At 55.5% G+C, this 16,780-nt stretch overlaps 5 protein-coding genes across 5 annotated transcripts; 2 read left to right on the forward strand and 3 right to left on the reverse strand.

Moving 5' to 3' along the window:
• Positions 1 to 387: 387 nt before the first annotated feature.
• BP01DRAFT_335818 (CocE/NonD family hydrolase) lies at positions 388 to 2,160 on the reverse strand (the record flags this gene model as incomplete). The annotated part of the gene is made up of 1 exon (XM_025573215.1): positions 388 to 2,160. One exon carries the CDS (start codon positions 2,158 to 2,160, stop codon positions 388 to 390), a length of 1,773 nt encoding a protein of 590 aa, XP_025433342.1.
• Positions 2,161 to 2,442: 282 nt separating this feature from the next.
• Positions 2,443 to 6,350, forward strand: BP01DRAFT_414272 (MFS transporter). Its single transcript, XM_025579045.1, has 6 exons — positions 2,443 to 3,031; positions 3,098 to 3,789; positions 4,680 to 4,736; positions 4,795 to 5,111; positions 5,173 to 5,352; positions 5,419 to 6,350. The coding sequence occupies exons 1-6, from the start codon at positions 2,706 to 2,708 to the stop codon at positions 6,250 to 6,252; spliced, it is 2,406 nt and encodes an 801-aa protein (XP_025433343.1). The 5' UTR covers positions 2,443 to 2,705; the 3' UTR covers positions 6,253 to 6,350.
• Positions 6,351 to 6,490: 140 nt separating this feature from the next.
• Positions 6,491 to 9,267, forward strand: BP01DRAFT_335826 (Zn(II)2Cys6 transcription factor; the record flags this gene model as incomplete). The annotated part of the gene is made up of 4 exons (XM_025573216.1): positions 6,491 to 6,645; positions 6,698 to 7,175; positions 7,239 to 7,651; positions 7,713 to 9,267. The coding sequence occupies 4 exons, from the start codon at positions 6,491 to 6,493 to the stop codon at positions 8,905 to 8,907; spliced, it is 2,241 nt and encodes a 746-aa protein (XP_025433344.1). The 3' UTR covers positions 8,908 to 9,267.
• A 332-nt stretch (positions 9,268 to 9,599) lies between these two features.
• Positions 9,600 to 13,914, reverse strand: BP01DRAFT_335828 (mismatch repair ATPase MSH6). Its single transcript, XM_025573217.1, has 5 exons — positions 13,435 to 13,914; positions 13,306 to 13,356; positions 13,071 to 13,239; positions 10,619 to 13,014; positions 9,600 to 10,530 (listed from the first exon to the last, which is right to left on the reverse strand). The coding sequence occupies exons 1-5, from the start codon at positions 13,756 to 13,758 to the stop codon at positions 9,805 to 9,807; spliced, it is 3,666 nt and encodes a 1,221-aa protein (XP_025433345.1). The 5' UTR covers positions 13,759 to 13,914; the 3' UTR covers positions 9,600 to 9,804.
• A 288-nt stretch (positions 13,915 to 14,202) lies between these two features.
• On the reverse strand, positions 14,203 to 16,419 carry BP01DRAFT_414275 (tyrosine--tRNA ligase MSY1; the record flags this gene model as incomplete). The annotated part of the gene is made up of 6 exons (XM_025579046.1): positions 16,031 to 16,419; positions 15,794 to 15,947; positions 15,442 to 15,728; positions 15,043 to 15,388; positions 14,264 to 14,989; positions 14,203 to 14,220 (listed from the first exon to the last, which is right to left on the reverse strand). Exons 1-6 carry the CDS (start codon positions 16,369 to 16,371, stop codon positions 14,203 to 14,205), a joined length of 1,872 nt encoding a protein of 623 aa, XP_025433346.1. The 5' UTR covers positions 16,372 to 16,419.
• Between the last annotated feature and the right edge of the window lie 361 nt (positions 16,420 to 16,780).

The following is a 16,780-nucleotide window of genomic DNA, read 5'->3' on the forward strand; positions in this document are numbered from 1 at the left end:
TAGCGTGTATCTTTCGATAATCTCTCCTCTTGGAGCCCAGCTGGCTCTCCTTTCGGGGTTTAAGGGCTGCTGGGACCTCCGGACGGAGCGAAGCTGAGAAAGGCGTTCGGCACACCATACCTTGTTATTCACGGACGCGATGAAGGCATCTCTGATTCACATATTACTTGGTGGTGTAACAGACTCCGTGGTATGACCCTTGAGGTGCGCTTGGCGTATCTGCATGAGAGGGCTCTCCACGGTTGGTCAGATCTACAGACAATTACAGATATATTCTCATAATCAAACATTTCTCAAACATTTCTCGTTACTTCTTCACCTTGGTATAATAACAAAGATCTATCTGTAGTGCTGCCATAAAGATTCCAAGTTCTCAATCCCAATGGCTCACACAAACGGCAAGATGATATGCGAAGCATGGTCGCCCCCGATATGGACTGTATGTGTCCCATGCGACGCCAACTCTTGGAACTCGTTGTCTTCCTTGAACTCCCCGCGTAATAGCGGGCTATTCCCATGAACCTCGACTCGCACACTTTCCCCGGCTTCGTACTCCACTCCCATGGCCCAGATACCAATCTCCAATTCCACAATTTCCCCGGGACTGACATACTCATCCCGATCATGGGGATGAAAAGGGAAATTTTCATGCAAAGACTTTGAACGGTCGATCGCGCGTCTCGACGCACGCAGGATCCCTAATGAGCCAACATGGAACATGAGATTGGACTTCTCTCGCGGGGAGAGATTGTCGACGTTGTCTGGACTAACGCCATGCTGCGCAACGGACGACCAGGGGATATTCAAGTTGAGTAGCGGCTTTCCCTGTGTATCAAGTTTGCGAACTAGCACATAGACATCCAGGTCATGGAAGTCGGGACAGGACATGTACACCACTGCTTTGGGAATACCTGCCAACCGGGTACGAGCCGGAAAAGTGTAGGTGAAGCTCGCGCAGTCCTGATATTTCTCCGAGTTGTAGGAAAGAGATGAAACCTCGCTGGGGGCATCGTTTCGCAAGTTGCCATCGGCATGGAAGTACATCTTCCGATATTCTGTGCGAGGGATTGGGTAATCCTCTTCCACAATGTCGAACAATGGATCTTGATTGAAGCGCAAGATGGTGGTCCGGACCCTCGGGGTTTGTTCCCACCCGTTGCTGGCGCCGTTCAGGTAATGATCGAAGAAGGACGCCAGCTCAGCGGCCGAGTCCTTGCAGTTCCACATGTCATACCATTCCTGCCAGGGGCACAGCCGTAGCCATTTCTCCGAGGATGCAATCTGCAGCCAACCACGCAGGGAGCCCATTGTGTGGACGAAGCTGGTGTATGAGGCGGTGATATAGGCAGGAATTCGAATCCGGCTGAGGGCTGGTCTTTTGTCCTTCCAATAAGCCGTATCCGCCGTGCGATTGCGCCGGTACATCTCGTGAAAGTCCTCGACTCCGCCGTGTCCCTGGATATTGTGGTCGATGATCCAGTCGAACAGGCCGGCATCGAAGACTCCACCCCGGACAAACTGCTCTCGGTAGAGGTCACTGCATGCCTCCCAAGGGGCGATGGCTCTCAGGGATGGAGGCCGCAATGCAGCAATGAACCACTGAACGATGGCCAGATGCGAGTTGCCTGCCAGTCCAACATTTCCGTTGCACCAGGGCATTTTGGCGATAGCCTCAATCACATCGTAGCCGTCCTCGGCCTCTTGCGTCCCCATGATTCCCACGGTGCCTTCTGAGTCGCCCGATCCGCGTGCGTCCACGTTGACGATAGCAAAGCCTCGAGGTACGAACTCGGCTGGATCAGGTCCCTCGAACTTTTCCAGGCCGCTGAGGACACCTTGCGGGATACCCAGTCCCCATGGCAGAAACTTGAGAAATGTGATGCCGTTGAACTTCTTTCCAAAGGGACTCCACGCCAGAATTGCAGGCACCGGCTTATCTGCGTCGGCGGGACGATAGACGTCGCAGTAGAGAGTACTTCCATCGCGGACCTTGATCCCTACGTCGTGGGAGGCGTGAATGGCGCAGGGCAGTGGACGTGAGCCATTTTGACTCCACCCTTGGGGAAGGGTCTCTTCGCGGAAGCCGAAAGGCTGGTAGTTATTTCTGCCCACGGTGGGCTTGTCGATTGGACGTGTTGCCACAGGGACGGGCGAAGGCATTGTGAGGCGCATTCACTCTTGGATTCTTTGTATGGCTAGGTGAGGCGTATCCTCTTCATTTTGAGCACTTCCCTAGCCCTTCGCATGCCTGCCATCTCCACACAGACAAAATAAGATAGACTGTCGGGTTGTGGACAATCTTGGTTTGCCGCCTCGGCCGAGTTCGGGCAGTGACTTTTCGAGGTATACAGGTTTGCACGGGGGAGTTCGGGCGAGATGATCCTGTCTCTTCCCCAGGCCTGAATCCTCCACTTCTCCAGTCCTCCCAATCCTGCTGACCTCCCCACACCCACCAGACCAGGTTATCGCGAGACTCATGTTGAACCACCTTGGCGAAAAAAAGGTTTCCTTACCCTGACGCCCGCCGAATTCGGGTCGAATCACAGTTGACGTGGCGCGACCCCGAAGATGTCCTAGAAAAGGACTAATCTTTCCTTTGCAGTCCTTCCTCAAATATTTCACGTTGGCCAAATAGTCCACTTTGACGCACTTGCATTGTTAACACTCTATAAGTTCCTTCAGTGTACTACATATCCTTTCTGATCATGGCTCCCTCTCGCATTGACTCGCCCGAGGTCACTCCGCTTCCGTCGACCAAGCTGCAGTCGAGCCAGAAGCAAGAGACCCGATATGGCGACTTTCGCGATGACTTCTTCCGGGATGGCTACGCCGTCATCAAGGGTGCCTTGACCCCTGAGCGCGCGAAGGAATACCAGAGCCGGGCTCTGGACTGGCTCGAGTCTTTTGGTCTTGGATTCGACCGCAACGACAAGTCCACCTGGAAGAAGGAGAATCTTCCTCAGAGCTGGAAAGGAGGCATGTACCTCCATTTCTCTGCCGCGCACGAGAAATACGTCTGGGACGTCCGCTGGTAAGGAAATATCGTTGTTCGCCAGCCAACCCTTTTTGGTTCAGATCTAATTCCCGATCGATGTAGTGAACCCGGTGTGATCGCCCCGTTTGCCAAACTCTGGGAGACCGATGAGTTGGTCGTCTCCTTTGACACAGTCAATATCACCCTTCCGCAATCCATTGTGGGCGAGTACGACTCCAAACCCTGGCCCCACGTCGACCAAGCCCCCGAGCGCCGGGGCATGAATTGCGTGCAGGGGATCGTGAACCTTTCCAAGGCAGGTCCGGAAGACGGCGGCCTGGTCGTGATGAAAGGGTCGGCGCCCCTGTTCGATCAATTCTTTGCTGAAAACCCCGTGACGGGGCCTACGCCATGGCGCACGGCCAAACACAAGGACTTCCACCCGTTCTCTGAGGAGAACCTGGAGTGGTACCGCGCGCACGGCTGCGAGCTAATCAAGGTGTGCGCCGAGCCGGGGGACCTGATTATCTGGGACTCGCGACAGATCCATTGGGCTCAGTTTGGGGAGTCGGATGTGGTGCGCACCATTGTCTACACGACCTACACGCCTGCAAAGTGGATGTCCGAGGAGGACCGGAAGAAGAAGACGGAATTATTTGAGCAGTACGAGACGACGACCCACTGGCCGCATACCAATCTGTATACGCATGGCAAGGCGACTGTGACGGTGGACGGGGAGGAGAGGCCGGACCCCTTGGAGAGAGACGAGCCTCTCACAAAGCCGGTGCGGACGGAGCAATTGTTGCAGTTGGCTGGTGTAATTCCTTACTAGATTATTTCTAGATAATTTGACCCTATGAATGATAAGCTTTTGATATGAGTATCCTATGCTCTCTTGTGGTAAATATTCATGCGTCTTGCAGTATCGCATGTAGCATCTCAGTGGGATTTGTTCCCAGAAGCGATCTATACCAACAGCCGATAGACAGATGTGGCATACGTCCCAAATAGGTCTACACGTATGTAGATCATCTCTTTTCCCCAGTCTGTCCCCCCCAGGATTGAGTCCCCGTGCGTGGGGAAGCGCGGGGAATGCCTTGGAAGCGAAGCCCGCGTCTCGGGCGAGCTCGGGTAAGATACTGTACTGCAATCCATGGGCCAAACTCCTCCCATCCACTCACCACCTCGACACTCACCAGCTCGACAATGACAACCTATCCTCGCCTCTGAACTCAGCCATCATACTTTCGGCTCCACGTCTCAATATCGATTCCCCACTTGTACGATGATGCCAATGGCCACCTTGGGAGGCTCCAACCCTACATGACAGGGGGCCAAAGGCACAAGGGTGTACCCCGTGGGGTAAGGTCTACTACTAGTAGGACCTGGGAGGCAAAGGTGCGGCCCTCAGTAACCAGAGGAATACAGATATAACTGCTTCTCTGGGAGGGCATTGAGCTCAAACAGGACATCTTCTTTTTCTCATTAGATCGATCCTCATTCCAATATGGATACCAAAGACATCGATACCACGCATCAAGAAGTGGTCAAGCTCGCCGCAGCAGACCCGCTGAACCCAGTTGGCACGGTCAAGCTGGTCGAGGATGGCGAAGTGGTGTTGATCCCAACCCCGTCACCAGATCCCCGAGGTAATAAGTGCGGGTGCATCGCAGGCGGGATGAAGAATGAGGGCTGACATGCGCAGATCCTCTCAATCTGCCTCAATGGCACAAGTGGGTGATCACCTGTGTGCTGGGAGTGTGTAAGTCGCATTCCCTCTCATGGAATCTCAGCCCATCCGGCTCTAACAGAAATGATAGTCTCCATCCTGGGTGTGCTCTTGACCTCTGGGATGGGCCCCTTCGTCACTACAATGCAGGCCTACTACGACTATGACACGCGCGTGAATGACCTCATGACCTATCCGACCCTGTTCATGGGGATCGGCAACTTGCTCGCTATGCCAATGGCCATGGCCGTCGGGCGAAGACCGATCTTCCTTGCCTCAGCCTTGATCCTGACGGTGGGCGCCATCTGGTGTGCTGTGAGTGGGAGTCTCGGGTCACACATCGCCGCACGAGACGTTCTGTCGCTAGCAGCGGGACAATCAGAGGCCTTGTGTCCATTAATTATCCAGGTAAGCCACGCACCATCTGCTTCTCTGCTGTTGTCACCCAGGCCTAAGTGACTTGGTACAGGAAATCCACTTTGTTCATGAGCGCAGCAGTAGGCTGGCCTGGTTCAGCGCAATTCAATCCATCGGGTCGGCAGCCCTCACAATCGCCACCTCTTACCTCGTCATCCATCTTGGCTGGCGTTGGTGGTACGGAATCTTCGCCATTGCCAGCGGGTTTGTGTTTATCGTGGCCCTCCTCCTCGTGCCAGAGTCCTTGTAGGACCGCCCGACCGATGCGTTCGAAGGCCGTGTCCACGTCCGCCGTGAGGGAGAAGAAGTCGCCGTCGTCGTGCACGCTACGACCAAGCACCCTGTCCCTCTGGACTACACACGCTACCAAGCCCGGACCGTCCGCTACAGTCTGCAAATCTTCCATGGCCCGGCCAATTGGCGCGCTGCCGCTAGATGCTGGAAGCAGATGAGCCAATGTATCCTCTTTCCCAACATCCTATGGGTGGTGTTGATGAACAGCATTGCATTGGGGATCTATGTCATTGGGACCACCGAGTACGCAACCTTGCTCGCCGCACCGCCCTACAGCTACCCGGACAGCAGCCTGGGTCTCGTCCAGGGCGGACAGATCGTCGTCTCCATGCTGATGGTGCCGCTTCTGGGCTACGGTGGAGACCAACTGCATAAGTGGATCGCGCGGCGCCGCGATGGCGTCGTCGCCCCCGAGATGCGACTCATCCCGATCGTACTGCCCGTGGCAGTAGTGCTGATATCGGCGGTGATCTACGGCCGCGCCGGCTCGCATCCAACCGAGTGGTCTTCGTGGGCGATAGTCACCACCTTCAACGGCATGTATTTTGGCTTCATCGGCATCGTCCTGAATGGGTTCACCTACTCGCTAGATAGTTATGGCGAGCGCGCCGCGCCCATCCTGGTGTTGATCTGTGCCATCCGTGGACTCATTTCGTTTGGGATCTCATTTGGCATCACCAGTTTCATCGCGCAAAGGGGGTATCAGGGAAGCTTCAATATTTGTGCGATCATCATGGGGGTGATTTCAGCCGGGGGACTGCCGGTATTCATTCTGGGGCCTAAGATTCGGGCGCTGACAATGAAGTATGCCGTGGATGGGAGGAGGGCCGAGATTTGATTCTTACCTTTAATTACCGAGACATGTTCATGACCGTATTATGATACAGTTCCAGGTCCTTCGTATTTCTCCACTTTTGCGGGGAAATCCGGCCGAACCCCAGATTTTACCAAACGGGAAATTCAGTACATGTACTCCGTAGTAGATAAAAACTCACACGAACTCACCCGAGGTGGTTCAAAACCTGACCACAAATTCACTCATCCATTCTTCCTCTACCCACATGGCCCATCATCATATGCGTGAAACCCAGAGAGTGCCTCGATCATGCGTACAATGCACCCGCAGGAAAGTCAAGTGCTCCAAGAAAATCCCCTGTGATGCATGCATCCGGCGGGGTGAGACTGCAGCCTGCATGCGTGAGGTCGTCAAGGTCCACGGCAGAGTGACGGTGTAAGCTGTCGATTCCTTATGGCTTCAGGGCCTGCTGTTGACCATGAATCAGTGCTGTCGACGAAGAAGATTCAGATCAGAGTGAATCGACGATCAACTCGAGGCTTGCGCAGGAGAATGCCAGTCTCAAGACCCGGATCCGCCAAGTAGAGTCGCTTCTCCAGCGGCCGGAGCTGCAGAAGCTCGGGACGGACGTGTTCCGGTCGGCACCAGCTGTCGAGCGCTCGCATTCATCAGAGAAGATCTTGAATGACTTCCAGCGGCTACCCTTTGGGCTCCTGGCCGAGTCATCGCACGATGGTCCGGATACCCTTCGTCCGCGCGACGACCATGTGCTTCTCATCCTCCCAGCTCGACACTGGAGTGAGGTAATTGTCCGGTTCTCGCTGGAGCATCTCGCATGGGTTCACTGTGCGTTAGAGCCATTCGACTTTACAGAGAAGCACAATGCGTTCTGGACCCAAGCTGTGGCCACCGGCCCCCACTCGAGTGATCACGGCTGGAATGCGGTGTATCTGAGCGTGCTCGCTGTAGGTAGTCTCTTGTGTGGGCCATGGCAGCAGACGTGGATACTAATGGCTTGCGACTCACAGGTGGGCGTGTATTTCATGAACGATGACCTGATCGAGGGGTTCCAGTTCTCCCACGAAAGCTATCTGACTGGGAGAGCAGCCGGAGACCGCTCGCTCAGCAGGATGACGACGCAGCTATGCCGCGTGTGGTGCGAGGCCTCGCTCCGGGAACTGGAGTACGCCGATTACACCAGCAAGCCTCGTATCACGACGGTGCAAGCGTTGACGATCTTGAACATCATCCACAAGAACCTCGGCCAGTCCAGTCGCGAATACATCCTGCACGGCCTGGCCGTCAACACCGCACGGCTGATTGGGATCGATCGACTAAGTGAAGGCTGCGAGATCCCTCCTCTTCTGCTGCGCGACACGCGGACTACCACGCATCTTAACGTCTACCGACGGCTGTGGTGGACCCTGGTCATTGTCGACTGGTAAGCCATCCATCACCTCTAACAAACATTGTCCTACCTACTGTGTGCTAAGAACCGCCAGGATGACCGTATGGTCCCGTCCCATCTCCATCCACCCGGGCTCATTCACCACCGTCTTGGACACCAGCAGCGACGAACCCGCTTCGCCACGCAGCCGCGACGTCGGCCTGCCTTCGCCCTTTGAGTACCACAAAGCCATGGCCCAACTCGCCGCCACCATGCAGAACACCGTCCGCTCAATCCACGAATGGAGCAGTAGCACAGTACAAGCCTCTCTGGAGGAGATCGACTCCGTGGCATCCGCCTTCCCGCCCCACCTCTGCTACAACCAAACCACCACCACCACCACCACCACATCAGGACTCTTCCCAGACGAGGTCCCCAGCTGGGTCACCGTGCAGCGGTATCTCGTCTGGAACCTCCTCGACACCTGGCGCATCAACCTCTGCGTCGCCCTGATGCCCCAACTCCTGGACCACAACGACGACAATCCCTCATCCTCCCCCGCATCCTCCCCCGCGCCAACCACCCAGGATTCTGCCGTCTACGCCAGCGCCGTCGCAGCCGCCACGCGCATCCTGCAGCGCCGCTATCGCGACCCTACCCCCCACTTCCAGAAATTCTGGGCCGTGACCTGCTCCGCCGTCTCGGCTGGCATCTTCCTCTGCCTGGACCTCATCTGCTTCGGACATAGACACTCACGCGCGGAGACTGCTGCGACGCAGGAGCTCATTCGAGTGAGTATTCAGCTGCTGGAGGCTTCGTCCACGGAGACCCGCCACGGCGCATTAGTGGTCCTGCGACGGCTGGCTCAACTGCAGGATACCGTGCACCACCAGCACAGCCAGGCAATCGGCCCCCGAGCGTTTGCGAATATGATGAAATTGCTGGCCGCGCCGCGTCTGTGGGCGTCGGTGGCGGATCCGCAATCGACGCTGCGGTTCCTGTTCGCTGGGTCGGGGGCTGCTTCCTCGAATATCCGATCTGGTTTTACTGTTGAGGAGGTGGATGGGTTGTCGGGGGTGGGGGACGCAGCTGGGGCAGGTGGGGTTGAGGTGCTGCATGATGCTGGTGGTGGTGGTGGTGGTGGTGGTGCGGGTGCTGGGCAGGAGGACTTCGAGCACTACTCGACGGCGCCGGCGGTGCCGGATGCTTATGAATTCGAGGACCTGTTCGGTGCATCCGAGCTGGTTGATATGTCGTTGCCGTGGATCGATCCTGCGACGTTGATGGCTTTTACGGGTCATGTTGCTTGACACGGGCACTTGGCCATAGTTATTCTTGTGCGTGCACAGACGAGTGCGATGGATGATCTCCTTGCGAAGAATGCCTAGGGCTCTCCACTTTTCTCTAGCGGGATGCCTCCCTTCGTCGGTCTACAGTACATGCCAGTATGTATCACCAATTGAAACCCGTGGGCGGCTAGTCAGCATCACGAATCGAAACTAGTAACCCAAGTGCCACATACCTTCTAAAATTGACCGAAGAGAAAGTCTACAGCGGCACCATGCTCCTCAGCTGCGGTGTACTGATGAGTGGCGGTTAGGGTTGTCTTGTCACTAGTAAACTGTTGCACTCATCCCAAGAATAACAGCTGTACATACATATCAAAGGCCGCTCGTAAGTAAATTCCCTATCCATTTTGTTAGTGCCCACGACTTTGCTGGTACTTAGTGGAAAGGGGGTGTAGTGGTTTGCATAACAGTTCATGTTATGACCTAAAACTACTTGCGAGTATTTGTTGATAACTAGGTACTACTACCATAGTTGAGATTATTCATTATTGTTGTAAGTCACAACCCTTGTTATTACAGTTCCTACTACTGGCAACTGGTTCAAACTCAAACCTCTCGCAATCAGTGCAATAACCGTCAAGTTAATACAAGTTGATGAGCTATTGCTACAACCCCCCTCTTCTGTCTTGTGTATGAGAACAGAATGAAAAAGCCCATCATATAGTTACCCGTTAAGAAGCAATACCTAGTTATATAACCCGAAAAGGCTAACGCTCGAGATTCCATTAACTTACAACATCTGTCCCACACATCCATGCAATGCACGCCTTGAAAGCCACATTGATCAGCACAATATAGTGACCCAGATCTCTCCTCTTCACCGGAAACTACTCTTCCACCCCCTCTTTTGATCATCTTTTATAAAGCCTCAATAGCACGCCGCAACACCTCCAAACTCCGCTCGCTCACACCTGCATCCGCTGCCTCCGCGACCACCCCATCATCCTCCCGCAGCGCCCACGCAACATCGCTCCACCACCCCATACCCACCACGACCGCGGCGCCCTCGACACCATGATTTTTCGCTTTGCGCCGTTCCAGGCTTTCCGCCAACCGACTCGTATGCTCCCACTGCTTGGCGGCGACCTCGGCGCGCTCGATCACCTTGCTGGGGATCCCGCACATGGAGGCGCAGTGCATACCGAAGCTGCCCTCGGCGACGCCGGGCTCGAGCTTGTACAAGAACGTGACACGGCGCTCGGCCTCGTCGACGTCGATGCGCATGCGCTTGGGGCTGATCTCCGGGTGGTGCTCGAACTCGGCGGCCAGCGAGTGGTAGTGGGTGGCGAAGAAGCCGAGGGCGCCGATGTGCGTGGCCACGTGGTGCAGCACCGCCTGGGCGACGGCCACCCCGTCGTACGAGGAGGTGCCGCGGCCGAGCTCGTCGAGGATGACCAGCGAGCGCGGAGTGGCCTCGGAGAGGATCTTCTTGGTTTCCGACAGCTCGACGAAGAAGGTCGACTGCGCGGCGAAGATGTTGTCGTTGGCGCCGAGGCGCGACATGATTCGGTCGACAGGAGTCAGGGTTGCGGAGGTGCACGGGAGGTAGCAGCCGATTTGGGCCATGATCACGGCGATACAGGTCTGGAGGTGATGGTTAGTGTTTGTTTGCTTGCTTGATTTCTTGGGGAAGGCCCAGGCATGGGGACAAAGGGGCTGGCGGAAGGCTTACCATGCGGAGAACGGTGGATTTACCGGCCGCGTTAGCACCGGTCAGAAGGTCGATGTTGGGTCGTGGCCCACCGAGACGCACGTCGTTCGGGATGAAGTCGTCTACTGATGACAAGAGGCATGGGTGGCGCAGCTCCTCAAACTCGAGCACGCTGCGTTCGTCATCTACAAAGACCGGGCGGCAGCTGGGGTGGCCCAGCGAGGAGGACGCCTTGGCCAGGCTGATCAGGCAGTCCAGCTGCGAGACAATCCGCACCGCTGCCAGCCACGTCGTGTAGTTCTCGTCAAATCGTGCATAGAAGCGGCCGGCGACTTCTTTGACAATCTGGCTGTGCGTCTCCTGCGCCTCCTGCAGCTGGCGGATGAGCGCCCGCAGCTCGGGGAAGTAGTACCGTTTCACCTGCTTGGTGGCGGACATCTGGTCCCAGTTCTTGGGGATGTTCTTGATTTTGACGGGGACTTCAAGCTGGTAGATCTCCTTGCCGTTGTCCCGGTAGCAGATCGCCGTGGAGCCTAGCTCGCGCCGGTGTTTCTTGAGGAGGTTGTCGAGCTGCTGGTGGATGTGTTCGATGTGCTCCTGCGAACTGTCAAAGTCTTCCTCCACCCCCGGCTTTGGAACCAAGATGCCATTCTCTTTGGCTTTGGTGCGGTCAAAGGCCGTCTTCCAATACTCGAGCATGCTATCGAGGTCCGGCATCGCATTGATCAGTTGTCCAATCACGCCCTCCCCAGAGCCGCTGTCTTTGAGGAGGCTCATGGTGTACTCGATCTGCTCGAAGCCTTCGAGGACACGGACAAAGTCCTGGGCCTTGCAGTTGGCTGCATGGATACGCGAGATGAGTCTTTCCAGATCAGGCATCTTGGTCAACTGAGAGGAGAACTGATCTCGGACGCTGGAGTCGGCGTTGAGCGCATCCACTGCGTCCAGTCGAGCATTGATCTTGTTCGCATCCACCAACGGGTGGCACACCCACTGTTTGAACATCCGCTTACCGAAAGGCGTAATGCAACGGTTGAGAAGTTGGAACAGTGTCCCATCCGAGCTTCCGTCGAACGAGTTGGCGAAAATTTCCATGTTGATCAGAGTCTGACCGTCCAGCACCAGACTGGAAGCCTTCTTGATGGGGTCGTACGAGGAGAAATTGCCGATGGTAATCAAGTCACGATCCAGCTTGAGGATACGGAGATACTGCACCAGCGCGCCGAAAGCAGACATGACCAACTCCTTGTCTCGGGCTTCACGCAGGGCCTCGGGCCATGCCTGCAGATTGTCCCCGTCTGCACAGACGAAGTAGTCGCTCACATCCAGTTCTCGTACCGTGATGTCGCCCTCCCAAAACTCCTTTCCTGGCTTCAGATAATTCCAAATGGTCGTCGGGCCAGTGTTGTTCTTCAAGATACGGAGTGCCTTGGTTGAGACGGTGGACTTTTCGAGCAGAAGTTCCTGAGGACGCGTCTGCGCGACGAAGGTCTCGAACTTGGTCATATCGACATCGTCCACAAACTCCGACAGGAAGAATTGGCCAGTAGCAGTGTCGACGAAAGCCAGGCCGAACGCTGGGCGATCTTCGATGAGTGCCTCCTTGATAGCGACACAGTACGTAGACATATCGTCCTGAAGCATCGAGCCTTCGACGAGTGTGCCCGCCGTGAGAACGCAAGACAGCTCTCGCCGAATCACCTTGTCCTCCTTACCGGCCTTTTTCTTACCATCTTTGCCCTCTCGTTCGCGCATTTCCTTGCCCAGAGCAGACTCGATCTGGTCCACCCGAGCGATCTTGAACCCCTTCGCCACAAACTGATTGGCCCAGTGGTCCAGACTCATCTCGGGGACACCCACCATGCGCATGTTGACGCGGTCGGTCAGCTTCAGGTCAAAGAGCTGGTGTCCGATGGTGGCGTCATTCTCGTAGAGCTCGTAGAACTTGCCCTTCTTGAAGAACACCACAGTATCCCAGAATTTCTGCTTGATCTCCCAGTATTGCTTCTCAAAGGGCGAGAATTTGGACCAAGCCAAGGGAGGTATATACAGCGTCCGGGGATCATACTCGGGATGACCGACGGGATGGCCATCAATGTCGCGGAGATTAGCGAGCCAGGCATAGCGCTGCTCCGGCTCCGTAACGTGAGCCTTCTGCTTGCCGTTGCTGGGGCGCTTGGGCGTCGTAGGAGACGCACGTTGTTGCCGCGGCTCAGAGTGCTCAGGGTCATATGTCCATTTCATAGCCGTGCCGCCGGTCGCTTCGGGGATCTCTAGAGCAAGGGTTTCTTCATCTTCGGGCGTTTGCATTGGCAGCGGCGATGACTTGTTCTTGGATCGAGCGGCTGGTTTCGTGCGCCTCTTGACCGGCTTGGCTTCCTCGTCCGAGTCGTCAGCGACGATGAAGTCGTCCATTTCTAGAGACCCTGTCAGTGCTTAAAAGTCCACGTTATTCAACCCTGGCTGAACTGACCGTCATCAGAGTAACCAGCATCGTCAGCGGCCTCATCCTTGAATTCATCCTCACTCTCCGGCAGCACCTTCTGGCGTTTGTTCCTGTTGCTGCGACCGGGACGGAAGATCTCCTCGTCGTCCTCCTCGCCTTCAGAATCGGATTCAAGGTAGTTGACCTTCTTTTTAGCCTTCAGGAGCATCTGCGTAAGCAAGACTTGCACATGTGTTTAAGGGAGAGAGTAGGGGTTGCTTACCCGTCGCGACGGGGAGGAGTGTGGCTTTGGCTCATCAAGAGCACCACTAGCCTGCAAACCCCGAAACGTCAGTCACACCAAACCCACCTCAAGTAGACACTCAATTCGCGCCCAAGAACGTATCCATACCTGTGTGGCATTCTGTTGCTCCTCCTCCTCCTCCTCGTCAGGTATCACGAGATCGCTGCTCGGTACTGGGGTCAAGTCCTGCTTGAACTGGGGGACGCGCTTCTTCTTATCGATCCCGCGCTGGACAGAAGCCCGTTCAGCGGGCGAGGAGGCGGGCTCGACATTGCGAGCTGTGGAAGGGGTCGACGGCGACGACTTTTGAAAGAATCCGAGGATGGACTTCTGACTTTTCATGTTCTGGGTACTGGAGGTTGTGCGTTTCAGCACCCGGGATGGAGGCGTTGCAGTTGTAGGGGAGGATGCGGCGGGGGTTCCTTTAGCCATGCTGGAACGATAGCTGGATGAATGCGGTATACTTGTTTAGACTCCGGTCATATCATGCTGTACTGAAGATGGACTAGAGAAGACGAAAGGTCAATTGCAATAAGTGAGCTGATGGGATGTTGTTTCTAGTGGAGGGAATGGGGGGAATGCGATTACGAGGGAGCGGGAGACGTGGGTGCCAGCGGCGGGCCGTCGCGCGTCGACGCGTTGAGTGGTTTTTTTTGGACGCTTCGCCGCTCCCCACCGCCTTGGCCTTGGCTGTCATACAATATACTATGAGTATAGAGTGCTCTCTTGATGATGCATAAAATACAGTATTGGTTTTCGCTGCGATATATGTACAAGTCTCTAGAAATACATCGAATGCAAGATTCTCCCCTCAAGGCTGCTTGCCTTTGGGAGCCTCAGGCTCCAGTACCTCAGGCTCCGCTACCCCAGGCTTTGCTACCTCAAACTCCACAGCTTCAGACACCACAGCTCCAGACTCTACAGCTTCAGAATCCACGGCCGCGGGTTTCGCGGCCTGCGCTTTCACGACGTCAGGCTCCCAGCCCGGGCAGGTCAATCCTTTCCGTGCGTATTCCTCATCGCTGATGATCTTCACAATCTTAAGCTTCCACTTGCCGATCTTGAGGAAGAGAAGATCTCCATCAACAATAAACTCTCGGGTTTTCTCCGGAAGCCAGACGTCAATAGGCACAAACTCCAGAGAGTCACTCATCGTTCCATGCCCACTGGAGCGGCTCCCAACATAAGCTCCACCGTTCGCTGCCAGACGGTGACCCTCGCTCTTGGAGTTGACCAGCCCCGCAGACCAGAGGATCTTGTGCAGGGGTTGCTGCAGGACGACAGATCTGGGAAGCTCCAAGCGGAGAGACGGCATGTTCTCGAAAGTGGTGTGAGGGGCGTATTTGTTGCCTGCTGCCGGGTTGGCATCTGCGGCATATGGCGACTGGGGGATGGGATGAGGCTTCGGGGTCTTGGGCGGAGGACTGGGTTCACCAGTAGAATTTCGGGGCCGGAACAGCTGGCGGTGTTGAAGGGCAACCGCTTCCGCTTCGCTTTTGCCGTGGATGAGTTCCACGAATTCTGCAGCTAAAGCATGCTGAGCCACGCGCTTGGACGGGTCGAGAGCTTGCTCCGCCATAATCGTTTCAATTTGTTGCAAAGGCAAGAAAGTGAACATCTTCAGGTACTTCTCTACGACGTCGTCGGGCGTGCGGACGAAGAACTCGAGCAGATGTCAGCAGATGGAAACTCAACCCGCGCAACGCTCTTACATACCTGGTATAACTCGAATGTAGATGTCATGTCCTTGTCAAGCCAGATCGCATTGCCCGCCGACTTGCCGAATTTCTCTCCGGAAGGACTGGTCAGCAGGGGTGTCGTGAGTCCGATAGGCCGGTCTAGTTCATTCTCCAGAGGATTCCGATCCTGTTCATAGAGAGCGTTTCGGCTGGTCATCTTGACAGCTTCCATGCCGAACAGGATATTCCCATACTGATCGGCGCCTCCAACCTGGACCTGTACACCCTTCCGAAACAGATACCACCAGTCCCATGCCTGCATCAACGGGTAGATAAACTCTGCAATGGACATGCCGTCTCCTTTCTCCAGCCGGTTCTTCACACTGAAACCGATCAGTACGCGCGGAATGAGCTGCACAGCGAAGATGAAACTTACGTATCCCTACCGAGCATGGGGCCGAGGCGCATGTGAATCGCCATATCCTTCATGACCTCCATGAAGGTAAGACTGCCCCACCACGTATTGTTGTTGACAAGGTTCCGCCTCCAAGCCCATTGCCTCTCATAGCCATGCCGTCTGCCATATTGCTCGATGCTTTTGCCGAGCCGCTTCAGCTGAATGTGCATCGACGCCATGTTTGCTTTCCGGACCGAGCTCTGGACCTGCTCTCGCCCGGTTAAACGCCCGGTGGGATCACCGACGCGGCTGGTGGAGCCGCCAAGCTGTGTGCTCTTGTGTCAGCCCGACTTCGTGGTTCTCGTGATGGGAGGGTGTGGACAAAACTAACAACAAAGTTGACGGGGAGACCGAACACGTAGCCCCATGCCAGGACCATGAATGGCAACATGTGCCCAACATGCAGCGAGGGAGCGGTGGGATCGACGCCGGCATAGATACCGACCCTCTTCTCGGTGAACAAACGGTGAAGAAGATCTCGGTCGCTATTGTTCGTTAAGACTTCTGTTAACCAAGATCTCGCTGCAGAATACAACCATGAAGAAGACAGTATACACAAACCACTCACCCGACAACGTCGTGCAACAGCCCTCTGTCTTCGAGATGCTGGACGAAACTCTTTCTCTTCCCCTCCTTGATCTGCTGCGCGAAAAGACTCCATTCCTGTTCTGCATCCTTCATGCGTTGTTTGTATTTTTGGGTAATCCACCTCTTCTGGTCAGTTCCGAAGGGAATTGTCGCTTGATTCAACGTCGGACGAGGTCCGGTGGTGAGCGCGGAGTTTGCCCGCAGCACCGCGGCCGTCCGCGCATAGGTATGGACGCCATGTAGGGTGTGGTGGGAGGGAGACAAGGCACGAGGAACATGAAGACGCGCCCTCTGGGGCAGCGACCTCGAAAATTGCCTCATGAGTCCGAGGTAGGAGAAATTATGCAGAGAATTGACGGTGGACCAACAGACAATTGTATCCTGGGAATTTCTCGATAGCCGTGTTTTGCCTGCCTCCGATAAGAAGCCGCCCGTTGCTTGTCCGACGGATAATCATTGATGCGCAGGGCCAAGTCCGAGTCCGAGTCCGAGCTGCAAAATGCCAACGATGCAAAGCATGCAAACCCCTCAGACTTTCGAGGGGACTATAGGGAGTATAGCACGCAGGTACAACATATAGACTAGCGCGTGCGACTATGTACTCTGTAGGCCTGTTTATATGTCCATGGCTGGTTCTACGCCGGGTTACCCATCAAAGCATGTAGCAGTCAGCGATCAGCTTCTGCGTTCATTGTTCATTGCTAGTTATCAAGTTAGATGAGTCTCCATG

Source organism: Aspergillus saccharolyticus, assembly GCF_003184585.1.
Source record: "Aspergillus saccharolyticus JOP 1030-1 unplaced genomic scaffold BP01scaffold_7, whole genome shotgun sequence".
Taxonomy (NCBI): domain Eukaryota; kingdom Fungi; phylum Ascomycota; class Eurotiomycetes; order Eurotiales; family Aspergillaceae; genus Aspergillus; species Aspergillus saccharolyticus.